The sequence below is a fragment of the Vanellus vanellus genome, assembly GCF_965231255.1.
Source record: "Vanellus vanellus genome assembly, chromosome: 5".
In the NCBI taxonomy this organism is placed as follows: domain Eukaryota; kingdom Metazoa; phylum Chordata; class Aves; order Charadriiformes; family Charadriidae; genus Vanellus; species Vanellus vanellus.
In genome coordinates this window covers 28,701,508-28,729,446 of record NC_138910.1, presented here as the reverse complement: position 1 = coordinate 28,729,446, position 27,939 = coordinate 28,701,508, and the positions used below count along the sequence as shown (strand labels likewise).

Below are 27,939 nucleotides of genomic sequence, written 5' to 3'. Positions count from 1 at the left end.
ATATTTTTTATGACTAACACAGCAAAAGTCACAAGTGTTAACTTAGCCCTACTAATCTTAATGTAATTCAGAGTTTAAGACTGCAAAACCATGACAGAATCCCCTAGAGATGATAAAATGCCTTCAATAGATAACATGCATTGAACAGATTATGAAGAGTAGTCAGCTACCACAAAATATCTTAATGCATTTCTATGACATTAAGAGCAGTAGCCCTTGTAAGTTCTCAATAAATGTAATGCAATACTATTCCAGCTATAGCATTCACCCATTAATTCTCATTACAAACACCATTTGCATTATGATAATAACTTCCAGCACTCCAAAAGTTAGGTGAATATATACAACTACTCTCTTATTTACATCAGGTTTTGCTTCTTTAGTACTCATTTACCTTGATGTCCCAGTTCACCACTTTGTTTCCAGTTAGTCTTCCATGTAAAAGATTTGCAGACAGGTCGAGACAAATTGGGTTTCTGCAGGCCTGTTAAACAAATTAAGAGGCTACAATATCATTTAGGAAACAAGTTACAGATACCTGAACACATAAGATTTCTGAATGATGATATGTTGATATGTTCCAGGAAGTTAGTGCCTTTGTGTTGATATTAAAGTATTTAAACAATCTGGAACTCCTGGAACCTCATGAAGTTCAACAAGGCCAAGTGCAAGGTCCTGCACATGGACTGGGGCAATCCCATGCACAAATACAGGCTGGGCAGAGAATGGATTGAGAGCAGCCCTGAGGACAGGGACTTGGGGGTGTTGGTGGATGAGAAGCTCAACACGAGCCAGCAATGTGTGCTTGCAGCCCAGGCAGCCAACCATATCCTGGGCTGCATCAAAAAAAGCGAGGCCAGCAGGTGGCGAGAGGTGATTCTCCCCCTCTACTCCGCTCTCATGAGACCACACCTGGAATACTGTGTCCAGCCTTGGAGCCCGCAACATAAGAAGGACATGGCCCTATTAGAGCAGGTCGAGAGGAGGGCCACAAAAGATTATCAGAGGGCTGGAGTACCTCTCCTATGAAGACAGACTGAGAGAGTGCGGTGGTTCAGCCTGGAAAAGGGAAGACTCCAAGGAGACCTTATAGCAGCTTTCCAGTGTCTAAAGGGAACCTACTGGAAAGCTGGAGAGGGACTTTTTATAAGGGTGTGTAATGATAGGATGGGGGGTAATGGCTTCAAACTTGAAGAGGGGAGATTTAGAAGAGATATTAAGAAGAAATTTTTCACTTTTTGAGGGTGGTAAGAAACTGGAACAAATTGCCCAGGGAAGTTGTGGCTGCCCCATCCCTGGAGGTGTTCAAGGCCAGGTTGGATGGGGCTTTGAGCAACCTGGTCTAGTGGAAAGTGTCCCTGCCCATGGCAGGGGGGTTGGAACTAGGTGATCTTTAAGGTCCCTTCCAATCTAAACCATTCTATGATTCTATGATCATATATGTTATCTTAGATTTGACATTCGCAATTGTACAAGATAATTCTGTCCTTTTGCTAAACAAGAACAAAACTCACTATCTCTGCACAAGACTACAGTTTAAGAAAGCTCTCACTGCTCTTTATCTTCCCATAATAACCACAGTGCAAAGATGGCACACTCACCTGTTCTATGAAACAGCAATAGCAAAGCAAATAAAAAGCACCATCTAGAACATACTCTGAAATTACTGTACACTGTGTAAACAAAGAGAAATTATGTATTGTTTCATACCTTTGGTGTATAATGAAGCAGCACCTTACTGGGGAGATCTGCTACCTCAGCCTCTTGAGACTTCCATGGAGTTAAACAGTTTGGACCTATTAAAAAAAAAAAAGTTATAGATATAATTATATATTTATAACATAAATATTTACAAGTCCACTGGATATTGATGTTGACCTTCATAAATTTTATAATACTATACTTTGTTGCAAAAACAAATAGGACACTCTGAACCATACCTATGAGACATGCTTTGAAGTAATCTTTATGACTCAAATCACACACTCCATATGGTCTGCTTAAAAAGAAATACATTTTTGATAAAAAGCTAAAATATACAAAGGCAGGGGTTTTTTTTATACATTCAAACAGCTCTAATGTTTCTGCCTTTATAATTTCCTATCTCATATTTGTCACCAATCTCTCTGTTATTAAGACCAAATGTCCAGAAAATTAGTAAACTTCAAGATAGTTTTGTTTAGTAATACAAAGTATTTTCTTTAAATGATGGAAGTGTTTTTATGCTAATCTCTAACAATGTCAAGTCATTATGGAACTTAACATCTTAACACCTTGAACTGTAAGACACAGCTTATCAGAATTTTTTTCAAAATGCCCCCTTAATATTAATTCTTGTGAAAAAATGCTCAAGCATAAGTCACCTTTAAGTGGTCTATCAAAACAAGGGTAATACTTCAAAGAGTCTTAACTGCAAACTCACATGTAAGCAAACAGTAGCAAAAATTAAGAACTTACAAGTGAAGATGCTACTTAACAAACATTTTGATTTTGGCAAGTTTGTACCTATGATAAATAGGTGAGCTTATGCAAACATAACATTTTAAAACTTCATAAAATACTTCTCATTCCATTTTCAGCTTATTTGTTATAAGGGCCTCTCACTTAGGTTAGCTCTGCAGTTAGGTTACCTCTCCAGTTCTTCTGGATTGTAACTTCTTCAATATGTGTCAGTGTAGAGCAAAGCTCAGTGGGGTCTTGTCCATAACTGATCCCTTTTATTCCACTAAAACCAGTAAAATCACCACTTACCTGCTAAATATAATGCTTTCACCTGAGGAGGTTGCAGTGCTTCATGAAAGATGATAACTGATCCAAGTTGGCCCTCCAAAGATGTTGGACATCCCCATTCACTGTCCTGAGTCCCTGCTGAGATCATCTTAGTGATGAGCTCTGGTTTTCCAAGCATCCCACCCCAACTTCCTGTAGAGAGAATGCCCCCAAGTGATGTCCGATGGGGCATAATAGGGGAGGAAAAAGGTGGATCCGGTATCTGAGATGGAGGAGGAGTTGTTGTTCTTTGACCAGCTGAACCAATGCAGCAAGAAATAAAAGACTGGAGAGTCACACATGGAAGAAAAAACAAAACACATACTGTAAATCTAACCTCCTATTTTCACAGTTTACAAAGTAAATCTGAAGACTATCTCTAGCAAACCTGAATTAAATAAATTAAACCAAGAGCACCAAGTTCTGGCATGCCCTGAAAAGAAGCAATTCAGCACAGCAGGCCAAAAAAAGAGCATATACTTCCCACAACAGCAGAGAGTGCTTCAGTTAAGAGCAATTTGGTCACCCGAACTGCTGTATGACTGGCAGGAGCAGAGCCAGGAAGGACAGTGCTCCAGATACCCTGATAACATTTCAAGCATTTGAAATGGTTAGATAAACTGCATGTAAACCACTTATCCAGCTAACAAAGCAGGTACAAGATTAGCATATTAAGGGAACATACAGAAAATACAAGTAAAAAATGTTACTGCTGAAAACAACAGGGAATATTCCTCTTCGAGTACCGTCACACCAATCCTACTGGCAGAGGTGTGATTATTATGATTCACTCATAAATTGTGTCAGTATGCTCAGGTAATTATGTTGGAGAAAACCTCACAATCCAATCAAGGTTATTTGGGTTTTTTTGTTTTGTTTTTAAACTGACATGATTAAACAAGCATTAATTAATGGTTAGTTACACTCCATATTGATACTTTGGACACTGTCCAAAGTTGAACAGAAGCTTATTAGCAATAGGCTAAGCTATCTTAAACTCTTACACAATTTCCAAATTAAAAAAAGCAAACTATGTTCTCATTGTTCTATGAGAGCTCATCAGGACAGGGGTATGACTCAGAAGGCAAACTTACTTCATTCATGGCAGGGAATCGAAGTGGAGCAGAGACCTTCTGCTGTCCATTGACATAGATGTACACAAGGCTCTGACCAAAGGGCCTCTTTCCAGGCATGTGAACAATAGTTATGTTGTGCTGGTTAAGCAATATAAAATAATTAAGTCATTATTAAAAAACAGTGAAATTACTGTATGGAAATACTTAACTTCATCTCTATTAATCTTGTGATTAAACCACTTAAGAAAATAAATCCAAAGCATCAACCAATAGATAAGACCACTTATAAGTGGCTTCCATTTTAAGGTAGTTTACATGTAAACAGGTTTTAGAAGGGAAAGAGATACAGCTCTTTCATGATAATGCACATCAGTCCTTAAGTATGGAAATAGAAAAAGGCAAGGCAGAAACACAGTAGCACATTTTACTCATTCACAGAGCACCACAGCCACATATGCTTGTTACAATTTAATATAAAAAAATCTGCATGTTAAAAAAATCTCTAGGCACAATGCTGTAACCAGACTGTCAATAACAAATGTCTAACATAGGCATAATTTAACTCAATCAACCACTAATCTACATGGAAATTGCTTGCATTATTTGAGATTAGATCTGTTCTTACACAATAAATTGTTTAAATATGATAAAATAGACCATTTGTAACACAACCAAAAAAGTGAACTTCGACTTCTGAGCTAACATTACTATCCTAAACAAAGTGTTTTTCAGTATCAAATCTTACCCAGAGAGAGTCAAAAAAACAATGGTCAGGCAGCATCACTGTTGCATATTCCCTCTTTGTGCAAACTGCAACCACCAATACACCAGAGTATGTAATAAATGCTTCAAAACCCATACCACTTCCTGTAAAAAAGCTACAGGAAAAAGACAGCAAAACACACAATCAAGGACTTACTTCATCAAAACTACTGGAAATCACCTAACAGTGCATTCACTAAGGAGACAACCAACTTAAGCCATTTGTCACTGGTCCAGTATTTGACTGGCTGTTACTCTTGTTTCAAAAAAAAAACCCCAAAGATGAACTGCCTCAAGGAAAGGACTCCAAGGCACAGGACACACAGGCCAAATGTGATCTCAAAACAGCTTGTAGCCATCCATCTTTTACATGAAAACATAACCTTGGTCACAACAAATAAGGCTTCAGTTCGACCTACACAGCTTAAGCTGGTTCCGTTGCAAAATCTTGCCTGCTGCAGTCTCTGGAAGCTACAATATTGTAATAAAAAAGAGACTGGTCTGCAACCTGTGCTGTTTTCTATCAATTAAATTGTGTCTGTCAACCCCTGGTAAAGCTGCCAATATTGAGAAACCTTTCATTTTTTAAGCATTTGAATACAAAAATTATATATAAATTGCGAACCCCAGTTTTCTAGAACTACAGTCTACTCAAGATCTTTAGTGGGACACACTGACAAACTCTGGAAACAGTGTTGTGGCAGTTGATCAGGGCTGTGCTATACAAATATGTAGGGCAGTCACAGAAACCCAAGGGATCTCCACCTGCCACCACGGTTATTAATAAACCAAAGTAACACTCTAAGATACAGGGGTTTTGAAAATACTAATTCTGTTATGACTAGAATTGCATTCTTCAACATTTCCCTGAAACTGCAGTGCAGTAAAATAGACTGAAGGGAGCAAGAAATGCTTCAACTAGTATTCCCCCAAACTGCATTTTGTTTGCTGCTGAATGTTAGCACCCAGAAAGTTAAATTATATCAAGAACCATCCAAGTCAATGTCTACTATTTAAGCAAATGAAGGTGTCCTTTTCATCATACTTTCATATAGGAAACAGATTTCATTATCTTTACAGGAAACAGCGTTCTGTTTTGGGGTGTTGGTTTTTTTCCCCCCACTTCTTTTTGTTGTTACTGATTTGTTTGTTTGTTTAAGCTATGAACCTGAACACAATTTGGAGTTATAGGTATTGAAACTATAGACAAGAAAGCATTATAACTGAGAAACTACATGCTTATTTCTGTAAAACAGCCTGGCTCTGGTGGCAGATGAAACTGCTCTGTTTCACAAACTAAGCGCTATATATTGCATTCTACAAAGATAAGGAGAAGTACCACATGTCATAGGGTACCATATGCCACAGGGAACAGTTGACCAAGATTTGTGCTGTTGAAGTAGTTATAGTAACTATACCTATAGAGTTGCTTCCTCTTGCCACTTTTGCTAGTCGTGCTAGGGTCCACGCGGTCCTGGTCAAGGCAGAGCCAAGCGTTGAAAGAAAATGCAGAGCCCGGCCACTTATGAATTGATGGAACAGCAATTCCAGCCATGCTGTGGTACAAGTTGAAATACTGCAAGGCACTAGCCATGCCCTGCTTCCGGGCCATTGCTAGAATGGCTCGCATCACTGGAACAACATAGGGGTGAGCTCGTTTTGGTTCCTCAGTCCTCAGGAGCCGTATTAATTGGAGCAGCTCTTCTGAGCCCATTGACTGGCTCCCCAAAGAGCCTAGAATGGCAATCAGGTTCTCTGCACAAGTACAATGGAGTGCGGAGTGGGAATTTAGTGTCTCAATGATACGGATGACCATGTTCGCATTGACACACGTGGCACGACTCTGTCTGTTAATACAGCAGATTCGCCTCAACCAATTTGAGATGAAAATCTGCAGGTCATGTGATTCTAGTTCTGGAAGCCACTGGATAAGCAGCAATAAAGGCTGGACATTACTAATGCCTAGTATCCCAACCGCCATGTGGTCACCTTCAACAGCCTGAAAAACAGCAGAGAACTCAGACATGAAATACAATACAATAGGGCTAGAAGTACTGTTGAAAAAAATGTAAGTGTTTGAGCATTCAAAGCAAGCACATCTCACCATATTCATGAGTTCTTCCAGCAATTCCCGTGAGGGCTGACCCAGTGATTTTAGTACCTCATATATGTGTGAATAACCAATCCTCTCCTTGAAGACCTCCTGAGGATAAAAATCCCAGTCTCACTAACAAATAAAATGGACAAAAATTGCTCATCTACTGCAGCAGGTTCTAATTTAACGCAATGTTAGACACAAAATAATTACAATGCAAGAGCAATACTTTACAGGCTAGAAATCTCTTTTTGATAATGTGTCCATTGTGCTACCTCTAGCATGCTGCAGATAAGAAGGATCTCACTGCAGCATGCAGATAAATAAATAAAAGATCAAAGTTATATTTTAATAATTACCTATACAAGAATATAATTGCTTTGGTATAATAAAAATGTTAATTCTATCACAAAATAGTAATATCTTAATTTTTAAATGAAAACGATAGCATGAAATGAGGTGATTACATTGAGAATTAGAAGTATTCAGATATTAATTTTTGAGTGAAAGATTTACCTAGACCAGCTTGATTAAAACCCACTCATCCTAAACACTTCAAAAATTAGAAAAGTGTTTCAAGAAAGTTTTTGTGAAAAATAATTGATTTTACATTAAGAAAAAAAATAATCAAGCAGTAAAATCCAAACTGTAGCATCCATTTATGGTTAAGTGAGAAAACAGCCAACACATCATATGGAATGGATAGTCTTCTGCCGGCTGTATTCTGCACTGAAATTAACTTTTTTTTTTTTTCTTAAAAAAGGATGAATCTGTCAGCAGAAGCAAGATGATTGCTTAAGTAAATACAGTAAGAAAAAAATACATATGCTGCACTGGAAGTACAATTGAAAACTTTACTGACCCTTTGTGAATCACAGCCAGTCCCCACCTCCAACATATAACTCTTCCCAGGCTTTCCAGAGTCAGTGGAGAAATAAGCACTCTGAGTAATGCTCTGGAGGAGCATAATTGACCCTGTCGTTTCTCACTCAGACTGTACTGCAAGTAGCAACCAAATCAGATGACTCCCACTCTTCCTTTAGCCTCCACTGTGCAGCCACATCCCTTTCCCTGTGCCAAGACTAGGGAATCATTCAACCACAGTGTGAATCTAATGAACTCAGCAATCTAAGAATAAATACACTATTTTCCTGTGGGCATAGCTTCCAGTCAGATTCATAAACTAATCACAACCTATCCATTTTTCAAACCACAATAACAACTACAAAGGAATGGCAGGGGAATGGCAAGAACACTATTTGGAACTCAATACCATCCTGGGTTAGTTTAAAGCCATGATAAAACTACAACACAAACTCCTGCCTGAAAATTCCTGCAAATACCCATTAAGTCTACCCCACATATTCTGGGACAAGTAATGATGTAATTCCTTTACAAAGGTTCCAACTGCCATTAACATTCTGATCTTCCAGTTTTGATAGAAAGATGGCTCAGTGTCCAGCCATTAGACACATATAAAGGGATAAGAGATGCTAATCAGGTATTCCTATCTGGCAGAAATGCGTGACCACAATCTGCTCATCTTCATTAGCAAGATTCATCAAGTTATTGTGATAAAAACACTAACTAGGAACAACATCGAAAAACCTACTGCAAACAGACCTCTGCATATACAGTTACCTTAGCAGCTGGAGACTTGTGCATTACTGCTGTGAGGGCTTGAATGGTTGATACTGCCAAGCGGTCTAGGTGTCCCTGAAACATCTGAAAGTAGCAGGTACAGAAGTTGTATACAAGTGCACAAAGACAGTTCAGCTCCAAAATCTATACTGTGCCCTCCTGCTAGGAGGAAAACGACAAGTTTGCTAACATGCTTCAAAAATCATCTCCCCACCAGTCAAGATATCGTAACCCCATGGCTTACAAGGAATCACATAACAGTAGACAACTAGCCACATACTTCAAGAGGAGAGAAGCATTCACAACACACACTGCACTTCAAATATTCTGATGGACAAACAGGTTTTCCTCATGCGGCTAATGGACAACCTCAAGAGGGAGGGAGGAAAACAAATTAGGAAACCTCTTGCAGTATGTGTGTGTGTGCTGCCGGTCAATCAGGCACCTGCAGTTCATATAAAGTTTTCTTTTTCAAGCCCCTACACGCCAATGCAACACACACACACACACACACAAATTATAAGAGAGAAGTCACACGAGCACGCTAAGGTGGCTGCCTCACCCATAGCCTCATCACATTGATCAACATCTCTTTTTCCAATTTAAGTCATCTTTTGAGGGTTTTTTTCCTATAATTTTTGTTTATATTGATATTTCCATGGTGGTTTCAAGGACAAAAAAAAACTTTGGAACACTATCAGTAAACCTATTTAGCAAAACTGCGCAAACATACATACTGTTTCATCGTATCTGAAATATCATATGCATATCAAACATATTGCAAAAATGAAACATCAAGAATCAAAGACAGTGTTAGATGTGAAGAAATATTTACATGCCGTTAGTGTCGCACTGAGTTTCTAAAAAAGCCAAAGCTATTAGTTAGAATCACAATTTGTAGATTCCCATACCTTGTATTTAGCATTTCTTTACATTTTCAATCAGAACAAATCATTCTACTATAAAATTAATACAACAACAATTTGCATTTGAAACTCTTCACAATATTTTGGGAAAAATTAAAGCAACAGGCTATTCCTACCTCCCTGATTCAGCCTGTCCATTGTTTTGTGAACATCTGTTCTTGATGACAAGCAAAGAATCAGGACATCAAATACAACCATTGAGATTCACAAACAAGGCCCCAGAATCCAAAACACCACAGTGCTGAGACAAAGAAGCAAAAAAGAGGAAAGGGAGGAGAAAAAAAAATCACCACCAGGTTGACAGAATTTATTTGGATTCCACTCATGTACTTCACCTTTTCCTTAAAAGAAGCATAACTGAAGCTTTTTCTATTGCAAGTATCTGCAACTTGAAGCAGACAAATAAAACTGAGGTTGAATTGAATAGGTTAGCCAGAAAAATTATTTTCCAGAGACAGGAAATACTGATGTGTGCAGCAACACAAGTTCATCTTGCTGCAGCAGGCTTAACGAGGATGGTTAAGGTGAAGCACAGGAATCAATTTTCCTGTGATTGTGCCTTGACTTCAACTGAAGCAAAATACAGGTTAGGTAGGTACCTGGTCCTCATTCATTTCTGTCAGTAATTTGTTGGCAAGGTCTTTCTCACTCTTGTCTGCCACTTTATTGTTAGCATTTAAAAACAGCTGTTAGAAACAGAGACAAGAATAATGGAAAGAATTGCATTAAACAGTTACCTGCAGCCAAACCTGTGGAGGCTGCCTTGGATTTGCATTTCACATACAAAAAGAAAAAAGTAATTCTCACACTGGTGAGACACAAATGCTCCATTAATATTAGTTTTCTGTTAATTCTTACAATACTGAAGATTACATTCTATTTTTGCTAAATAGTAATCACTTCCCCCCCAGAATTAAATGAAAATATGTAATTGCTGAGACAAAGAAACAGATCTATCTGGAATTTATCATAGTCACTGGCCTAGCAACCATGTTTTCATTTACAATATGCAACATGACGGGAGGTTCTCAAAAATTTACTTGTAAGAAATAAAAACAACAGTGGAGCATTAGCAAAGAAATGGATACAGATGTTTCACCATTCTCCACTTGTTTCATCCTAGGTGAATGCTGAAGACACCTAGACAGAATATTTTCATCTTCAAACAGCAACAGCATTTCTGCAGCACATAGTGTCTAGGACAGGAAGAAGGGTAAAACATCTCTGCCATCATCCTAAGAATCAGACAGGTTGTAAATAGCTTTAAATCAAACATACACCTATATTGCATCTTCAGCTAAGAAACTGCTCTGCATATAGTAGCTGGATTCCTTGTCAGTTCCTGAATTTGCAAGTTTAAAGCTCACCCAAATATCTTCATAAGAGATTGCAGTCACTTTGTGTGCAAAGTTTAGCTGTAACCAAATCAGGACTAAAATTTATCATCTTCTGTTTTTACATTCTGTTGAGGTGTTAGAAAAATTCTTGATCAAAAAGTTTTAAAAGTCCCTTCAAAAAAAGAAAAAAAAAAAAGGAACACCATTTTCCTTTAGTGGGTAAAAACTAAGCATTTGTCTTTTTTTTTTTTTTCCCCTCATAAATTTTGTTCCGTTATCTGCTAGGTAGTCTCTCTGAAGAGGATCAACCTGAGAAATTAACTTCCATAAATTAGGGTAAACAGAAGGACAACGCTCAAGATAATACTTTGACTCACACAGGTGCGAAAGCACATAGTTAGAAACACAAGTCATTTTGAAAGGTACATCACAGTCAAGAGCACTTAACACTGCAAAATAATTATAATATGACTCAGAGGATTATAACGTTAACAAGTGGAAATAAGAACATTAAACAGAAGCAAATGCAGACATGCAAAAAAAAACCCAAATTTTTCATATGGGTTACTTAATTCTGATGACACATGTAAAATGGAAAAATAGGTTTTATTACAATGTCCATATGGTTTTAATTCTTCTATTTAAAAGCTGTTTAGAAAATAATAATCTTTTTTAACCAGTCATACTGCTAGAGGTCATTGTGCTTTGCTCAAAGTCTGTCTTCTAAGAGAGTTTAATAAATGAGAAAAGATTCAGGACTGGCAAAGCAGCTTATTAAATGACTCACTACAGAATAAACACTTCCTGATACCCCTGAAGTACAGTCCTTTTTGGACGTCACAGGCAAAAAGCAACTTTCAGATCATTAAAACTTAACCGAGCAGTTTTGAAAAGGTTTTGTGCAAATCTGTAACCCTAGAGCATAGTTTAGGGAAGACAGTGGGCTCATAAGCCTTAAAACCAGCAAATATGAAAAGAAAGATTTAAGTTTTAGAAGATTGTTGAACTGCAAATGACTAGGAAGTACATCTAGAAGTATGGCCTTGAATATCCAAAGATCTTTAGGATATCTATAGCAAAAATAGCAGTATGGATTTTGTTTACTCCCTCCTTCCCATGGAAATTTCTTGCACTTCAAATTTGCAAAACAGCTTCCTGAGTTTCGTATGGACTCACCTGCTATCTGCAGAGCTGCTGAATGCGCTTTACACAGCTTGCTGGTGACCCCAGTAGCAAGATTTTCATAAGTAAATAAAAAATACCTAGAAATAGGGTCTCCACCCCCAGCTAATAAGGCAAAATCTAATCCCACAGCTAAATTAATCTTTGCTATTTGGCTTTGAAAAAGAATGGAGATACAGTATATTGGAAAATATAAATATACAACACCTTCCCAGCTTCCACTCTCTCCCCGCTTCAGATCTTTGGGGGTATTTTGACTGTGAAAGGTTAAAAAACCACCCACTATGTAGCAAACTGGCAACAGAGATATCCAACTAATCACAGTAATATGTGAGGCTGTATCACAGGAAAAAACCCTCAGAAGAGCATACCTTATGACATACATACATACAGGCAGAATAGAAATAAAAAGAGCAAGCTGCAAAAATAGAATAGCTGTCCCTGCTTTCTTAAGTTTCACCACTTTTTTATATGAGAGCAGGAACATAGCTAGAGTCTCCAGGAACAAGTAAACATCACACTGCTTGATGATTTAAGAAGAAACTAAAAAAGAAATTTCTGATACAGTACAAGGTCAGTACAAAAATAGGCAGATTCCCAAACAGAGGAGGAGAATGGAAAGGTCGAACAATGTATTTTCAGAAGGAGATAAAAAACTACAAACACTATTCAAAACACTTGTCAGTTGGCATTCTGCCACTGATTATAACTACAGTTAAGACATAATCCAAACACATGTATTTTAATATATCAGTGCACTGAAATATGTTCTAATTCAAAATCTAAATGGATTTGAATCAAATTGCATACTGTAGCTAGCATTAAATTATCTAGCATTAGAAGAGCTCAAAATAGCTACGCCACCAACATATCACAAAAAGAGAAATATAATATTCCACAGAGTTACATCATACCTGTGTTGGTTTTTGGACAGGGAAAAATGAAATCTACAAAGCAATCAGTGGGAGACACTAGATTGCAAATCATGACCATCAGGGATTGAGACTAAAAAACAACATCTATATAAACACTAAATCCTATGTGGAAGAACAATCAAAGAACATTTGTAACAGCTTGAGCTCATGTTTTATGTCAGCTACACAAGACTCAAATATTTTGAAACACTTACAAAGGCACACCAGCAAGGTTTTTTTTAAATGGAAAAATATGCCTCTGAAATTAGAATTCAGACCTCCATCTGGCAGCAGTTGTAAGCAGTTGTAACTTCCTAGCAATATAGTGACAGACTAGTAAAAAACAAACCAAAACAAAAAATAAAGGGGGGAGGGGAAATGAGGGACAGGACTGATTCCAGTAACAACCCTGACAGATTTTCAGACTGAGTGGGGTCTGTAAAGGTATTTTGCTCAGGACTCAAAATAAGCATTTGTTGCTTTAACCACAAGACAGACAATAGACACCTCTACTTCATCAGAAATAAAAAGATTTTAGAGCAACCTGGATCTTTCAGGTCTTTCATGGCATTAGTAGCTCTAACTGATGCAAAGTTTTACTTCCAGTATGTAGACACGATAAAATTACATCTAATTCAGAAGGATGGTATAAAGGTAATTGATATACCTGCAATATTACAAGACAAGTTTTGTTAAGTTGTGCTTGATAAGGGAAAATTTACCTTGCAGTTCTGCAACAGTCGAATGAGATGCTCAAAGCAGTTACTGTTAAGGAAAATTGCCTGCAGAACAGGCCTATCTGTGCAGTCTAACATGGCTGTGATGGTATCTATAAAATTAAAACAGAACTGGCATCAAAGACAAAACACTTCCCAAATCCATCAAGCATTTTTTCTACACATTACACAACAAACATGGGGGGAAAAAATATACAACAAACTATATGCTATGAATTCTTTGATCATGAATGACATGCGTTTTTAGCACAGAGCACTAGGCCTAAAGCTAAACATTTTGATGCTGTAAAAATTATCACTTAACCTACTATATCTGGAGAAAAATTCAGCTACCAAATATCTGATTGCTTTGGGGCTCTTTTTAAAGTCATGACCACTTGTGAGTACATAAGCAGCACGCCTTTTATTTAAAGCACACAAACATTTGCTTCCTCATCAAGCAATTACTCTGCATTCTATACATTCCTTACACTACAAGCATTCTTTATTGCCTCAGTACTATCCTTCAGTGTTCTTGGAAGTTTAGGAAAAGAAATACCTTTATTTATATTTCCCATTCTGTACACCAAAGTGGAAAAAACTCCAAGTCCTGAATTCTAATCTAATGACTTAAACCCCACTGTTTCAGACCATCAGCTTTGGCCAATGTTTACAATAATGCCTTCTGAAAAGCAAACTATCACAAAACAGCCACTATTTTATTACAGACCCATCTTATTCTGCAATTATTAAGGTGCTGATGAGTGTCAGCTGTTGCCTAGCAAAAGTTTGCCTTTTTTTTTTTAACGGAGACTGGCAGTCCATGAACCTTGACACTATGATTAAATGGTGTAGTGTATGATTAAACAAGAATACATCTAAAGTAGTGTCAATGAAGAAATGTTTGAAATTTTTCAATTGGTTAGCCAAGTGAAGGTTTTTTGGTAGAATGTTCAGTTACATTACTATCATGGTTCAATCATGACTTGCTTCGGAGTCGTTATCAAGAGATATTTAAAGAAACTGCACAATAGGGTACTCACTCAGCATTTGGATTTGTAGTGCTATGAACTTGCTCTCCCACTGCCTGCATCGCCTTGGATTAGGTAAAGCTGAATGGTCTGAATTAAGTAACTTGAAATAGTTCTCCAATATTGTACTCGTCTCCACTTGCCGCTGGTCAGAGCTGCTGGTTAGAAGGATATGGACAACTTCTGTCAGGCACTTCAGAGTCAGCTCTGCCTTCCTGCTCACTTCCTCAGGGTTCCTGTCATCCCAGTTGTCACAGTCTGCTAAAACACGCATCAAGACTTCCATGGTGGCAGGAGATACTGCTTGAAGAGCATTCCTCTGAAACCCACAGAAGAAAAAAGTGATTAAGCAAAAAGTAATACTAAATAAACAAATAAAATCCATTATCTTCAAACCAGCAGTTTCTGAGTTATCTGAATCATGCAACACGCATTATTACGTCTGTTAATGCCATGTAATTGTTAAATAAATATGAAATATTCTACTTGTATTATATTGATGGCTACAGATGAAATGTATCCCATCCTGTTCACTTAACTAGGCTTTCTTTTTCAAGGGAATGCTTATAGGGAAAAGGAAATATAATTTAAATGCATGTTACAAAATTCTTATAGGGTAGCCTTGATAAACTGTTAATTCTAGGTAAACGTTCACTTGAATTTTCATTTTAGATCATGAGATTCATGATATTTTAAGGTTTTTGAAAAGAAAATAATAATTAGCAGACATTTGTCTGGGCCCTGAGTGCATTTCCCTCACCTCTCTTCCTGGGGGTCTGACTGCATAGGCTCAGGGCCACCTTACATCTGGGGCAGGAGCCCAGCCTCACAGAGAGCTTTGAGAAGCCTTGTCAGAGGCTCCCTGCCTTCTCTAGGGAGCTGCATTCAAGCTGCAGCTCTCAACCTTTTACCTTCCTGAGCTATGCTGCAGTCATGCCCATGCCTAGCCCAGTACTGTCTCGAACCTGACCCACAGACTTGACTGTCCAGCTTGACCTTAGACCTGCCTCATCACTATGGATGGGCCTGGCAACCACTGGACTCTTGACTGACCCTAGCCACCATCACGAGACCAAATCCCCACCCTGAGATGCTGACTAGACTTTCTGGCTTGATCTCAGGCTTCATCACTACAGACTTGTGATCTGTGCCAGTTGATTCTGACTACCACCAGACCTGCTCAGATCACCTTGTTCAGGTATAGTGAGACCGCATCGTTAGCCAGTGAGGTCAACTGCCTCTGCCCACCTGGTCATCATGCTCAGTCTCAGCTTGCCTTCCCTGGTGGAGCAGTGCCTGGCTTTGCTGATCCTGATAACATTTAAAAAATGCTCTCTCTTCTGGATCATCAGAAGTAACATTTGCTTGTGACCAGACTAAGCAGCACATTACAGTCAGCCAAGACAGTGGATGTTTGCTTTGCTGATGATGAACACCCTCTTTTCTTCACATTCTTCCAAACGTTTTAAACATCTTCCAAGCTATAAAGGCCCTGTGCCTCTTACTGAAACAGCTTACTTCCAACACTGCAAAGTAAGCTAGATGAATTTCATGTGTTGATATAAAACTTACATCTTTGCAGGTGAAAATTCCTAATCCAGTTACCCACATTTTTTCTTTATGATGTGAAACTGTAACAGTAAGTTCATATGAATGTGTAGTTATTATAGACAGCAAATTTCTACTGTTACTTGAAAGCAGGACCTAGCTTTTAGCATTTAGATACTATTGCACAGAAAGACCCCAAACTTCATAAGACAAGCAAACAATTCATAGTCAATAATAAATTCTTCTCATTTATGCGTTATAGATTATTTATAGGCCTTAAACAATAAACAGGCATTTGGAGGCTTCAGCAACTGGAAAGAGTTTAGAAAATCCTTACCTGACCACCAGCTACAATAGCTCCAAAGAGATGTAGCAGACAACATTTTAGGCTTTCTTTGAGATGTTCACTTTCTTGAAAGCATTCTGATTGGAGTAAATACAAAGGAGAATTATTCCTTACTTTGGTCATGTAAATTGTACGAAGTTTTGCCTCTCAAAAAAAACCACCAATAAACAAAATAATAAAAACACCTCCTCTACTCCCTGTCATCATGCAAATTGAAAAAAAAAATTCAACTACATAATCTCCACTTTCTTTTACATAAATCAGACACAAACACATCAATTCCAGCATTATTGAAGTAACACAACAAGACCACATTTATCAGGAATTCACAGGACCAGACTTCCAGCTTACATAAAATTTTTCATGCAGGTTGACAGAACTATAGACATACAACAACTGTTGACCCAATCCATAGTGTAAAATGAGCCCATTTTGTCCGTTCTAATGAGAAACAGAAGGATGTGCTAACACGCAAGCAGTTAGCAAACATGACAAAGATTAGAGAAATTTTGGCACAGAAAGTCTAATGCCATATGCAGTGAAGGCAGCTCAGAAAAACAGTCCCTGAGCTTGCTCCCTTTAAGCCAAACTTCCCAGGGAAGCCTGTGCAGGTCTGTAACCTTTCTAGCAATAATCTCTAAAAACAATTATCTTGCATCACTTCTCATGCCATATCTGATATAAATTAGCTATAAACAGCCTCAGGAACTCTTCTTAGCAATAGATACATCCTGGATATTGTTGCTATAGCAATAAAACTAGACTCAAAGTAGCTGCAACAAAGTATTTTTTTTAATTAACTATCATAAAACTTCCAAATACTTTATGAGATAGAATTGATAATGACTCAGATTTGTAAAAAGTGAGATTTTAAACAAATAATAGAAACTGAAAATGCAAGAATTTAATATTCCTTAAAATAATATAACCTTTAAGATAGTTACCAATTATTGGCAAGTAAGATTTCTGACTATATACTGAATGTATAAGCCTGTTTTAAAAGAAAACTACACGGCTTTTTTTTATTTTTCAAAATCCAGTCTTCAAAGGAAACAAGGCTTAGATGATCACACTGTTGGTCTGCTAGTCCCACCACTCCCTTGAATTTTAGCCTCTGAATCTTTTGCGGAACCCCAGACAAATTCAAAAGAGCAGTACCTAGCAGATTGTGAATACATCATTAGGCCGAGTAGACCAAAAAAGCCTCAAATTAGTGCTGCCATGGCAGAATGTCTAAACCACATGCTCAGCATTTTTTTGTTCTGTCTTTCTTGCCAGTTGGCCAACCAGCAGATGACTGTCTGCCAGCTAACTGGTACTCTTGTAGCTCAGAGTGCAATGCGTTGAATGGGGAGGGGAGAATCTGCAGACGGCATTCCTCAGTACCAGCTTTTAGAGTGCTCTGGCACAAAGATAATGGCATTTTACTGGCATCAACTCTTTGATCATTTTGGCAACTAGCTTATTTTACATACACAGACAAGGAATCTTGAGGAACAGGAGGACTATGTGACTTAAACCTAGAGAAACTAAATTCATAAATGCTACTACTCTGGGAATAGAACCTTCACTTTTTATTTTCAATTAAAGCTGAGTAAATGCATAGCTGCAAAAAGGAATGATTTCACGCATGTCCCCACCCCCCAGCATATTCCTGCTGCTTTACTTCTGTTGGCACTAGCACTTTGGTGTGCTACACTGGCAAACTAGCTGGGCATCCCACCTTCCCAAGATTTAAGTACAGAACATGGCCACATAAGTCCTCGTTTTCCACACAGCCAATCTGTAATTGTAAGAACACATGAATGCCAAAGTAGCCATCATGATATTTAATGACTTAACCAGACACAAAACAGAGTAGTTTCCCAAACTGCAGTCCAAGGAGCATTTGCTAGTTAGATGGCACAGAGTTTCCTTCTTTCTAGCTATTAAATCATATTAAGAGACAAAAATGCACGAACACTTTCCTAAGATTATTTTTCCATGCAAGTTATCATTACAGTTGCTACAGGGATCTTAGTCCAAACCGTGTATGTACCCTAATAAATGGGAAAGTTGGCAATTCACAGAACCAACCCTATTAAACCATGTTAGGCACTGAAAGAAAGTCTGAAGAAAACAAGGCTTTCATCTTACAGATGAGTAAGAATGGCAAGATGGTGACGCTCACAGCAAAAAAACAAGAAAACAAAGCAACCCACTTCATTCAGCCTCAGAAAGTGAGTAAGGGGCTTTTACATTTATCAGGCATTCTTTGGGGAAAATAACTTGTAATCAGTACTTTCACTCCTCCAAAAATGACTGTTTTTAAACATGCCGTGATAATACTTACGGTAAAAGAAAGGGACAAACTCAACAGTGAGGGAAGCTGGTTTATACTTCTGTCTGCTCTTTTCAACTGTACTAAGGAAACGTCTGCAATTACATTAAAAAAAGATACACCAAAGAAATTAGACATGATACCTTTGTTTATGACTGACTTACTAATTTATGACATCATAGTAGAAAACACTGCCAAAAATCATGGCAGAATTTATCTTTTGCCTACAGCATTAAAATAGTAAAGTAGTATTTCATCCTGAAAAAATGAATCACAGCTAATCTCGTATTTACTGTTCTGCTCCTAGAAATACCTTAACTTTTTACAATATGGTTTAGTTTTTTTAAAAAAAAAAACAAAAAACAAAACACACCAATCTGTGACATAGTCCTTGCTTATTGTAACTAAGGCACCAGCTAGACTGCCAAATTTCTTGACCGTGTAACTTGAAATGGGCACAAAACATTACTATGGGTTCACTGAGGGGGGGAACAACCATCAAATTAAAGGGATATAATTCTACCGGTACACATAAACTTCTTTTTGAAGACACAACATATCTATACTGTCATCTTCAATAACTTCTTTTGCCCTAATTCAACAAGATCTGCCCACCCCATTTCTTTTGTCTTTCTTGTTCCATCAGTTTAGAAAAATGGGACAGTTTTTGAAAGGAGAAAACAGAAGCACCTTCATGCTGGTCAGTTACAAACACACACCTCTTAGCATATCCTCAATTTTCATTCTGTTTTAACTTCTGGACCACCAGTAAATATATTATAATTTTTAAAAGGTATTTAAATCATATCCAGTTTCAGAAAGCATAATACTTTTCTGTGGTGTGATGATATTGATGCATTGCCAAACTCTGCACCTTCATTGGTTGTAAATTTACTGATTTTGAGTACTTATACTCTACCTAAGATACTATGTGACGTACTGGCATTACCTACACTAAATCTGAAAACAGCTTAGCAGTACACTGGCAGGTCATATGTGAGAACTAGTGTCAATTCATGCACTGTCCTAGAAAAGGGGAATTCTCCTGTTGCACAAAAATACCAGAAATTGTGATCCTCATATGCTCCTTAAAACTTTGTGCACAATGATTCAAGCTGTTATTGAGAATACTACCTTTTGTTTCCTTAACAGCCTCATGAAAACTGCAGTCCACGCAATATTATGGCATACTGCAGGTTTCGAGCTACAAAAAAAACCCAGCAGCCAAGATACACAGCTCACACAATCCTCACTCTGTCTGTACAGAGTCGTACAAGTGATTTGCTGCACAAATGCAAGTCACAGAACTAGCACAAATGCTGTGCTAAATCTACAGAATGTCTGCTGTGAGAATGGACCTGAGGTTGTACAAGACTAGGTAACATGAGATATGACCCTTCTATGCCTTTGCCTTTAGTTATTTGCATGCACAGGTCCAAAAAAATGGTCCTGATGGAAATAAAATCGATGACCTAGAGGAATAGCAGCTCTGAATGGCAGCAGCAAGGAGCAAACAACTTCAGCCCCTGTACACGCAGCAGAAAAAACACATTAACTATACAAGACTATGTACATTTAACATTACTGTAATTCATTTGGGGGTAATAAGGGAGAACTGTACATGAAAAAGACCTCATAGAAATTTCTAAGAGGTCTCTGAAAAGCCTGTTTACAGCAGATAAAGTGAATCACTAGCAGTTTCTAGACTGTGCCTAGAACGACAGAAATTAAGCAACTCGGAAATCCCATTTCCTGGCTCTCTACACTTCCCACCTTTCAAAAAGCCTCACAACTCAGCTTTCCACTAAATGGAACAGGATATATTAGTACTCTGAAAACCTTGATGGCAATGAAGTTCAGTTTCAAGCACGCCTGCTTCATGATTTCAATTCTGGTGGAAAAACTATTTCATTAATGCTATTCTAAAGGTGTACCTTCGGGAGGGGGAAGCTAAAACACAGTATCATATGCTCAAGGCTATTAATTCTGACAGTTGTAAAATGCAACAGCAGAAGAATATACATGTAACTAATTTTTATTTTAGCTTGACATCAGGCAGCACTAGTTCTGTCAGAAACTTTACATATTGTTTATCTAAGGTTATCATAAACCACAGTATTTATAATCCTCTCCCAGTCCACATGTACCCTGCAATTCGTTGCCTCCAGTTTCGATATGGATCGTAGAGACTTTCACAAAAAGCCAATGCGTGTCTCACAAATTCTTCTATGGGGGTCTGATCTGCCACTTCTTTTTCTTTTGTTTTACTTTTTAACTGCGGAAGAAAAGCAAGCTGTGGTCAGATTTCTAGAAGTTGAAAGTTAATCTTGATCTCCTCCAGAACAGTTCTGAGCCCACAAATTGTTCCCCACACAACACTATTATTGAAAAAACAGATCACATAAGCAGGAGCAGGAAGCATCAGATGGAAAAAATAACAGATGAGAATTGTTAACCACATACCTGTTGAATGTATAACGTAGTCATGGTGATAACATGGTTAATGTATGAACACATCCCAATCTCCTCCACATTAGCCAAATTTCTATGAAGACAACATAAAAACCACAGAAATGTACACAGTGTACCATTTGAGGCTAGTTCAAACAATGTTTGTTTTAACATTCTGTCTATAATCATACAAAAGTGTATCAGCATTTCAAAAATACTCTCCTAAAGACTGCATGTACTCAAATGTTTATTTCTGTCACAGTAACAGAGCTCACAAGTTTTCTTCTAATGGGAAGGAAAAGAAAGGCCCAAGTCACTATGCTGTAGGCCAATTCTATCTGGAATTCGGGGTTTCAGAGGTTAAGCAGATTCCCAGGACACTCTAAATAGAAAGCTCAGAGATGGCATCTGATAACAAAGACAATAACTTCCACTTTTCCCACATTACTAGTGCACACACTTCCTAAAACTTTAGCAAATATATTACCTAGAAGCTTTTATTCACTTTAAATGCTCCCAAGGAAAACAAACTTCTAATAAATTCTTTTAGAACATAAATAAATCAACAGCAACAAAGAAATAGTGAGCACATGTTATTTCTCAGTCTTGAGGACAAGTCAAAGATCAGATACTGAAGTGATGACATAAGGAGAACTTTTCAGCAATTAAATAAGACTGACAACAGTTTGTAATTCAGAAACACACTGCCACCATCTACTTGGCTTATATTTAATACTCCAGGATACTTTAAACACTGGTCTACAGCCCTTTGTATTTTTTCGGGGGTAAGGAGAGCTGAAGGACCCAAAAAAGCTGCTTCAAATACTCCTCAGAAAAGGATATTCCCTATTATATTTTATCCCCTTCCTCTCTTAATGCAGTTTGCAATAAAATATTGAAGAAATAGTGAGGAACAGATCTCTAAAAACAGCTTGTTCACCTGCTTCAAAAGAATTACAAAATAAAGCATAAGTTTCAGAAGGAAGCCGGTTGCATTAATAATGTAATAAGTCAGTTTCCTAAGCTGTTTATGGAATTATAAGCATGTTAAGAATGCAAAATAGTTCTTCCTCTACAATTCTCTATTGAGTTATTTCACATCCAACACTTGTTAGAGTGTGCCATTTCTTTTAGAAGTATTTCTTATACCAGGTACACTGTATCTTGAATTCCCATAGATATATCTTATGAATTACAAGGAATTTAATGTTTAATCCCCTTTTATTCTATTTCTCATGGCAAACATTATTGCTAGATGATTACATTGCTCCCTTCTTTCTCTTTTATTCCCTCTTCCTTTATTTTGAAGGCTGTGAGAAGTGGGATTTCTCTGTTTCTACTGGAAAGTGTCAAATCACATTGTATGTGTGATTAGACTATATAGGCTGTATCAAGATTTCTTAAACAAAACAATAGCCTCACTGAGGTAACAATCAGAACAAATACCTGCAAAGGATGATAAAGAATTTCACAAGTAAAAGTGACAGAGCCTGCTGCTGCTCTTCTAGTCCATCTGACATTTTCTGGACACACTGTAACAGCTGGAGCCTGAGGACCTGAAGAATGTTATCAGGAAGCAGCGATATTCCTGGAGGAATGTCATCCACCCTAAAGAGAAAACACACATACAAAATTGTTTGTCATGCAAATGACGTGTTACCAATCAATTTCAAAGTTCTCCCATAGCGTTCCAATAAACCACAATAAGAAACGTTACTGAACTGATGGCTTACAAATACTTTCCAATGAACCACAAGGGAATGAGGCAGCAATGTGCCCTTGTGGACAAGAAGGCCAATGGCATCCTGGGGTGCATTAAAAAGCGTGGCCAGCAGTTTGAGGGAGGTCATCCTCCCCCTCTACTCTGCCCTGGTGAGGCCACATCTGAAGTGCTGTGTCCAGTTCTGGGATCCTCAGTTCAAGAAAGACAAGGAACTACTGCAGAGAGTCCAGCAGAGGGCTACGAAGATGATCAGTGGACTGGAGCATCTCTCTTATGAGAAAAAGATGAGAGACCTGGTTCTCTTTAGCCTGGAGAAGAGAAGACTTAGAGGGGATCTCATCAACGCTTATAAATATCTAAAGGGTGGGTGTCAAGGATGGGGCCAGACTCTTTTCAGTGGCGCCCAGCAACAGGACAAGGGGCAACAGGCACAAACTGGAACACATGAAATTCTGTCTCAACATGAGGAAAAATTTCTTTACTTCCAGGGTGACAGAGCACTGGAACAGGCTGCCCAGAGTGGTTGTGGAATCTCCTCTGGAGATATTCAAAACCCACCTGGATGTGTTCCTGTCCAACCTCCTCTAGGTGAACCTACTTTGGCGGGGGGATTAGACTAGATGATCTCCAAAGGTCCCTTCCAACCCCTACCATTCTGTGATTCTGTGAAATGCCTGGTCACAATATGCCAGCTCAAACTTCCTTTTCCCAGAAATGAACTACATTGAGGAAAAAAAAGGGTTAAAAATTCATTAAGTGGATTCCTAAATGCTCCTCCATGCAAAGATCTACCTTAATTGTCACAGAGAAATTGCATGATCTTCAGCAGGTGAACGGGTAGCCTGGGAAATCCCTAAATAAGGAAAGGGATGGGCACAACAGAATGAAACATGAAAAATAAACACACGGGGAACATTTTCAACTTTCTACTGAAGATTAAAAGTGTCCAAATAAATGAGATTCCAATTATTAAACAGTTATTGAAGCCCTGCTGGTATTCATCAACAGCGAATCTCATGTCTGTCTCACATGAGTTACAAAAAGCCATACAAAATAAGATCAAATACGAAAACTGTTCACAGTAAGATTAAACAAAGGAAGACTTGAAAATCAGGGTCTGAACATGCAGGAGAAGGAGCTCTCAAAAATCCATTTGACTCTGCACACTGATTTTGCATGAAAAGCTGACCCATCCTTATTGGTTTCTGGATATCATTAACCCAGCAAATAGGTTTTTTCTGCTATCTAATTATTTTTAGAAGACAAAACACTGTTGTGTTGATGTCGAGTGTGACAACTCTACCAAGGCCAGACATGACCCCAAAGAACATTAGGTATTCGTGCCTATTGTTTTTGCTAAACTGAAACATTTTTAGAAATACACCAGCAAAAACCAAAAGAAGAAAAGAAAAACGAAGGGAAAAAAAAAAATCACAAATAAAACCAGTAGCTAAGCCAATGCTCCAGGAACAGCCATACAGAAACCCATTCCAGCAACAGTATAGAAATATATAGATGTGTCGGAACGTTCTCTGGGATGAAGACTGTTTATCCACTGTTGCACATGCTTAAAGAGAGTTTGCCTTTGGCATCCGCTTTTTACCCTGACACATTCTATATGAACTCTACGCAGGAAAAGGACACAAGCAAGAGCCTTACAACTTACAAAAGTCTGCAACATGGCCAAAGCCAGGGGGGAAATTACAACAAACAAAGAATTCAGCTAGCTCAAAAATTCACTAATACGACACTTGCACACATATGTCTTTGTAAGAATAAGCAGCACAAAGTGTGAAGAAATACAATGACAGTAAACACTGTGATACCAATTATTCGAGGGAAATCAGGTACAATACATTGTTTAGCTTCTAAGTTGAAAAGGAATCCTACATAGAAGGGAAAAACTGAGACCCAATTTAGTAAAACAACTGGATAGGTATAAGTGACAGCAAGCTCCCATGTCCTAGAAAACAAGTGTTATCTATACATATACAGAGGACCAAATACCGTTCATTCCCTTGCCTCTTCAGAGTGTTGTGCAATATGCTTTTCAGATCCTGGGATTTAGAATCTCAAGGGATTACAAAAGTTTTGAAACAAATTTTGTAGGGCTTAGGCCCTAAACTGATAGAGACACTAACCACAAAACTGAGAGCAACTGCTTTTTTCCAACACAACTGCCAAGAAAGAAATTTTAATTTCTGTGATAGCAGCTTCACCCCTCATCATGCCAGCAGATCCATACCCTCTAGGACTATAAGCATGGTCTTCATAATCTGATAATCTACCATCTCTGTATAAGGAAGACCATAATTTTTGACAGTTGAATTCATATAACCAGAAGTAATTTCCCTAAAATGGCCAACAAGTCTTTTTCAGTAAGATCATAAAATGCTTTACAAGAGAGCAAACAGCATACCCTTCATGCCTCACGTCCCAAAGAATGTTTTCTCTGCAGTAGCTGCCTGACTGTGCTATTGCACAACCCATGAGAATTTACTGCCTTATGCAAAACTGGCATAAAAAATACTAATCGGGATTACTCAAACTGAATATACTACAGACTACATAAATAAATATAAATATTTATAAATAATCAAACTTCTTTTCACTCCAGAAAAAATTACTACTGTATCACCACAAAAATCAAAAAGTTAAATTTGTGGACACATAGTATCAATTTTTCCCAACAAGACTAGGTATGTAAACTAAGTATTGCAAAAGGGAAAAAAAAAAAATCTCAAAAATCATACTTTAACTAATGTTCTTATTTGACTGCTGGTACCCTACCTCAAAAATATGAGAAAGACCTGGACACATTGGGTTCTTTTTATTTATAATTTCCTTGCATTACGTTAACATGGCTATGCAGCAATATAAACTGCCATCTCATGTGTTTGAAAGGAAGTTAAATTAGTCTCTAAATCATATTCACCTATTACAGCTCAAATTCACACACTGGGACTTTCAACCTCCCCTCTGCCAGAGCTAAGCACTCTGGAACAAAAAGCTGCAGAAAACCAGGCTTTACTTTTCAACAACCATGAAGCCATGTAACCAACATTCCTATCATGACTCCCGCATCATTTTTATGTGGGTTTGAAGTCAATAAGTTAACAAAGTATGGTTTCTATGGTACTTTGCATGAATTTCCTTTAAGCTCCTTTGCTCGAGATCATGCAAACCAAAAGCAGAAAAAGCATGACAACACTCTGGAGGCCTTTGTTGTTTCTAAAAGTATTAAATCAAATGACAATTCCTTTCCTTCAATGAGGGGAAAAAAAACCCCTTCCACCAGCTGGTAAAGGTTTTATCCTTTTCATGGTAAATGAGATGAATAAATGCTTTTAGGGAAAGAACAGACAGGTGCACTAATCTTTTGTGCTCAATGCTCAAAGCCGTCAACATACCTGTTTTCACCTTTTCAGTAAAATCGACTCACCTTTTCAGTAAAATAATTGAAAACACCATTAATGAACTATTTCACTTAAAAATATAGAGTAGATGGCACAAAGATGGAGGTAGAACTGAAGCTGTATAAGCCTATAAGCTGCATAACTGTATAAGCTCTACTTATACAGTCAAATCATACCACTGGATAGACTCATCCTCTATATTTCCAGATTTCTTAATTCTGCACTATGCAGAATCTTTCAGATTTCCAAAGCAGATTTCAAGAAATTATATATTTTCATTTATAGAAGAAATACTCTTACCAGTTAGATCAGCAAGTGACAGTGCCAATTAAAAGTCCTTCTTTCAGGATAAAAAAAAAAAAAAAAAGAAAAAAGAAAAACACTGATATAGTTTCATTAGATTTCTTAAATGGTGTTTCTTGGATGCTAAAAAAACCCATATGTTTTACATTGACACAAAACTTCATGCCTGTCTTCCAAAAGGTTAGTTTTGTCCAGCAATCTGCACAAGCTTTCTTCTCCCTACACAGTTTCTCATTATTTCCTGGCATTTGCCCTTCGGTACACAATGTCCTTCAGGCATATCGCTGCAAAGCATATAAAGACTTATATAAGGAAAAAAAAAAAGTATTAGTCCACTCAGTTTCTCACTTCAGCTAGCATCATATATTATTTCCAAGACCAAAAGACAGAAATAATTATTTCATAAGCAACTCCATAAAAAAAAAACTTGAGTCCACAGAGTCCTATGGCCGCAAGAGAAGAATCACTGGAAATCAGCATTTGGTGTTTCCACACTGACCTACTTGTTCTTTTTCTCAGGCTCAACAGTATCAGTTCTACAATGTAAATGCCTGCAATCTAAATTGACAAGCCCCGAGAAGATGCCAGTTTTCATGAGTGTTTATCTCACAAATGCAAATCAGGCAGAAACTGTAATTCTTTGTTAATTCTAATATCTGCTCTCAAACAGTGTAATTTTTAATCTAGCCATCAAAGAACAGGAATGATCTGCCTTCATCCCTATGTTGTTTTGATACATTTTCTCTACATCTGTTACACAAATGAGTCTAAATCCACATGGGCCTATTCTTCCAGACTAAATCACTAATCCTGTCATTAACCTCAGAAAAATACACTATTTTCATGCTCACAAAACCATCATTAAGCACAATGAAGATGCTGCTATTGTGTGCAACTAAGCTTCATGTTTGGTTTTTATCTTTTGTGTTGCTGTAAAAAGAAAAACAACCCAAAACCATGAACACACATAAACCAAAAAAAAACTCAAAACCCCCAAAGTACCAAGATATTCTTCTCTTCCACTGTTCAGATTTCAATATTAAATAGCATGTTAAAGATAACCTGTATCAAAGGATAAACTTTTTTCCTTAACTAAACACAGTGAGGTGCATTTTTGACACTGCAAAGAAAACAGATCTTCTGAAAGAGCACAGAATTAATTTGAATGTCTTGCTTATTGGTAATTGCACTATAACTTTTGCATTCATATAGGCATTATGGGGAAAATTTTAATACAAAGAGCCAAGACAACCAGTTGTTATCCACTGAGATCCAGTTGCAGCATTCTTCATTTCCTTGTAACAGTAGAAGCTATCACTTACACTTCAAACAGGATCTGATCCAAAGCCCATTAAAGAATTTCCATTGATTTCAACAGGGCTT

General features: G+C 37.6%; 1 protein-coding gene across 2 annotated transcripts in view; it reads right to left on the bottom strand.

Moving 5' to 3' along the window:
- The window catches only part of NBEAL1 (neurobeachin like 1), an 86,625-nt gene that overhangs the window by 35,949 nt on the left and 22,737 nt on the right, over window positions 1-27,939 (bottom strand). The window contains exons 3-18 of one of the 2 annotated variants that reach the window (XM_082483817.1): window positions 22,561-22,722; window positions 21,127-21,208; window positions 20,811-20,938; window positions 18,676-18,758; window positions 16,335-16,420; window positions 14,462-14,768; window positions 13,425-13,531; window positions 9,869-9,955; window positions 8,344-8,427; window positions 6,712-6,810; window positions 6,026-6,606; window positions 4,591-4,723; window positions 3,864-3,983; window positions 2,752-3,055; window positions 1,711-1,796; window positions 395-484 (exon numbers count right to left, since the gene is read on the bottom strand). In XM_082483817.1, coding sequence (XP_082339943.1) covers window positions 395-484; window positions 1,711-1,796; window positions 2,752-3,055; window positions 3,864-3,983; window positions 4,591-4,723; window positions 6,026-6,606; window positions 6,712-6,810; window positions 8,344-8,427; window positions 9,869-9,955; window positions 13,425-13,531; window positions 14,462-14,768; window positions 16,335-16,420; window positions 18,676-18,758; window positions 20,811-20,938; window positions 21,127-21,208; window positions 22,561-22,722 — 2,539 coding nt within the window. The remainder of the gene's footprint in view (window positions 1-394; window positions 485-1,710; window positions 1,797-2,751; window positions 3,056-3,863; window positions 3,984-4,590; window positions 4,724-6,025; window positions 6,607-6,711; window positions 6,811-8,343; window positions 8,428-9,868; window positions 9,956-13,424; window positions 13,532-14,461; window positions 14,769-16,334; window positions 16,421-18,675; window positions 18,759-20,810; window positions 20,939-21,126; window positions 21,209-22,560; window positions 22,723-27,939) is intronic. The other variant, XM_082483818.1, reaches the window with a different exon arrangement.